The sequence below is a fragment of the Zonotrichia albicollis genome, unplaced genomic scaffold (genome assembly GCF_047830755.1).
Source record: "Zonotrichia albicollis isolate bZonAlb1 unplaced genomic scaffold, bZonAlb1.hap1 Scaffold_438, whole genome shotgun sequence".
Taxonomy (NCBI): domain Eukaryota; kingdom Metazoa; phylum Chordata; class Aves; order Passeriformes; family Passerellidae; genus Zonotrichia; species Zonotrichia albicollis.
Window position 1 is genome coordinate 25,337 of NW_027428452.1, and position 3,418 is coordinate 28,754.

The following is a 3,418-nucleotide window of genomic DNA, read 5'->3' on the forward strand; positions in this document are numbered from 1 at the left end:
GGGACATGGGACACAGCGGGGACATGGTGGAACACGGTGGGGACATGGTGGGAGATAGTGGGGACATGGCAGGGACATGGGACATGGGACACAGCGGGGACATGGTGGAACGCGGTGGGGACATGGTGGGAGATAGTGGGGACATGGTGGGGACATGGTGGGACATGGTGGGGACATGGCAGGGACACGGTGGGGACATGGTGGGGACACGGTGGGAGATGGTGGGGACATGGTGGGACATGGGACATGGCAGGGACATGGTGGGACATGGTGGGGACATGGCAGAGACATGGGACACAGCGGGGACACGGTGGGACATGGTGGGGACATGGTGGGGACACGGTGGGGACATGGCAGGGACATGGTGGGGACATGGGACATGGCAGGGACATGGTGGGACATGGCGGGGACATGGTGGGAGATGGTGGGGACATGGCAGGGACATGGGACATGGTGGGGATACAGCAGGGAGAAGGTGGGACACAGCAGGGACACGGTGGGACGTGGAGGGACATGGTGGGGACATGGCAGGGACATGGGACACAGTGGGGACATGGTGGGGATACAGCAGGGAGAAGGTGGGGACACAGCGGGGACACGGTGGGACATGGCAGGGACACGGTGGGACATGGCAGGGACATGGTGGGGACATGGCAGGGACATGGGACACAGCGGGGACATGGTGGGGATACAGCAGGGAGAAGGTGGGGACACAGTGGGACATGGTGGGGACATGGCGGGGACACGGTGGGACGTGGAGGGAGATGGGACACGGCGGGGACATGGTGGGGACATGGGACACAGCAGGGACACGGTGGGACATGGCGGGGACATGGGACAAGGCGGGGACACGGTGGAGACGTGGTGGGGACATGGTGGGACATGGCGGGGACATGGTAGGATATAGTGGGGACATGGTGGGGATACAGCAGGGAGAAGGTGGGGACACAGCGGGGACATGGGACATGGTGGGGACATGGTGGGATATAGTGGGGACATGGTGGGGATACAGCAGGGACAAGGTGGGGACACAGCAGGACAAGGTGGGGACACGGAGGGGACACGGAGGGGACGTGGCTTTTGGTGGGAAGGAGAAATGCAGTTTGCCCCCTCAAACCCCATTTCCCCCATCCCAAACCCCATTTCCCCCTCCCCAAACCCATTTCCCCCTCCCCAAACCCGTTTCCCCCTACAAACCCCGTTTCCCCCTCCCCAAACTCCATTTCCTCCTCCTCAAACCCCATCTCCCCCTCCCCAAACCCCGTTTCCCCCCTTCTCACCCCACTTTTCCCCCTCCCCAAACCCCGTTTCCCCCTCCCCAAACCCCATTTCCACCCTTCTCACCCCACTTTTCCCCCTTCTCACCCCACTTTTCCCCCTACAAACCCATTTCCCCCTCCCCAAACCCCATTTCCCCCTGCCCAAACTCCATTTCCCCCTCCTCAAACCCCATCTCCCCCATCCCAAACCCCATTTCCGCCCTTCTCACCCCACTTTTCCCCCTACAAACCCCATTTCCCCCTCCCCAAACCCCATCTCCCCCTCCCCAAACCCCGTTTTTTCCCCCTCCCCAAACCCCATTTCCCCCATCCCAAACCCCATTTCCCCTCCCCAAACCCCGTTTTTCCCCCTGCCCACCTTCTGGTGACCACGAGGAAGCGCAGGGCGCTGAAGGGGGGTGTCCATGCGGGGGGGCCTTGGCAGGCAGGGCATGGGGGACTCGAGCACCGTGCTGGGGTTCACCATCTTCTCCACCAGCATCAGCCACGCGTCCAGGAACTCCCCGGTGCCGTCTGGCAGGTCGGGGTGCTCCAGACCCTCCCCAACCGGAACCTTGCCCCCCATGGACAGCGCCCAGTTAAAGGTCCTGGGGAGAAAAAAAGGGAATTGGGGTGTTGGGAGGACCCCAAGGTCATGGGAGGGACCCGAGGTCATGGGGGGAAAAAGGGATTTGGGGTGTTGGGAGGGACCCCGAGATCATGGGGGGAAAAAGGGATTTGGGTGTTGGGAGGGACCCCAAGGTCATGGAGGGATCCTGAGGTCATGGGGAAAAAAGGAATTTGGGGTGTTGGGAGGGACCCCATGGTCATGGGAGGGATCCTGAGGTCATGGGGGGAAAAAGGGATCTGGGTGTTGGGAGAGACCCCGAGATCACGGGAGGAACCCCAAGGTCATGGGGGAAAAAGGGATTTGGGGTGTTGGGAGGGACCCCAAGGTCATGGCAGGGACCCCGAGGTCATGGGGGAAAAAGGGATTTGGGGTGTTGGGAGGGACCCCAAGATCATGGGAGGGACCCCGAGGTCATGGGGGAAAAAGGGATTTGGGGTGCTGGGAGGGACCCCGAGGTCATGGGAGGGACCAGTAAAAGGGTCTGGGAGGAATTTGGGGTGTTGGGAGGGACCCCAAAGTCATGGGAGTGACCAGTTAAAGGTCCTGGGGGGAAAAAAGGAATTTGGGGTGTTGGGAGGGACCCCATGGTCATGGGAGGGACCAGTAAAAGGGTCTGGGGGAATTTGGGGTGTTGGGAGGGACCCCAAGGTCATGGGAGGGATCCTGAGGTCATGGGGGAAAAAAGGGATTTGGGGTATTGGGAGGGACCCCAAGGTCATGGGAGGGACCAGTAAAAGGGTCTGGGGGAATTTGGGGTATTGGGAGGGACCCCAAGGTCATGGGAGGGACCAGTAAAAGGGTCTGGGGGGAATCTGGAGTGTTGGGAGGGACCCCAAGGTCATGGGAGGGACCAGTTAAAGGTCCGGGGGGGGGAAAAAGGGATTTGGGGTGTTGGGAGGGACCCTGAGATCACGGGAGGGACCCCGAGGTCATGGGGGAAAAAGGGATTTGGGGTGCTGGGAGGGACCCCGAGATCATGGGAGGGACCAGTAAAAGGGTCTGGGGGGAATTTGGGGTGTTGGGAGGGACCCCATGGTCATGGGAGGGACCAGTTAAAGGGTCTGGGGGGAATTTGGGGTGTTGGGAGGGACCCCGAGATCATGGGAGGGACCCCAAGGTCATGAAGGGGAAAAAGGGATTTGGGGTGTTGGGAGGGACCCCAAGGTCATGGGAGGGACCCCGAGGTCATGGGGGGAAAAAGGGATTTGGGGTGCTGGGAGGGACCCCATGGTCATGGGAGGGACCAGTAAAAGGGTCTGGGGGGAAACTGGTGTTGGAGGGACCCCAAAGTCATGGGAGTGACCAGTTAAAGGTCCTGGGGGGAAAAAAGGGATTTGGGGTGTTGGGAGGGACCCCGAGATCATGGCAGGGACCCAAAGGTCATGGCAGGGACCATTTAAAGGTCCGGGGGGAAAAAAGGGATTTGGGGTACTGGGAGTGTCCCCCCACCCACAGGAGTTGGAGGGGTCAGTGTCCAGGGTCAGGGTCAGTGTCCAGGAGAATTAGTCTGTGTCTGTGGTCAGTGTCA

General features: G+C 60.9%; 1 protein-coding gene across 1 annotated transcript; it reads right to left on the reverse strand.

Annotated features, from left to right (window-relative positions):
• Positions 1-1,442: 1,442 nt before the first annotated feature.
• Positions 1,443-1,867, reverse strand: LOC141727969 (E3 ubiquitin-protein ligase HUWE1-like; the record flags this gene model as incomplete). Its single annotated transcript, XM_074534258.1, is given in 2 exon segments — positions 1,443-1,502; positions 1,639-1,867. Coding segments are annotated over 2 exon segments (289 nt in total), but the record flags the coding sequence as incomplete, so codon positions are not given.
• Between the last annotated feature and the right edge of the window lie 1,551 nt (positions 1,868-3,418).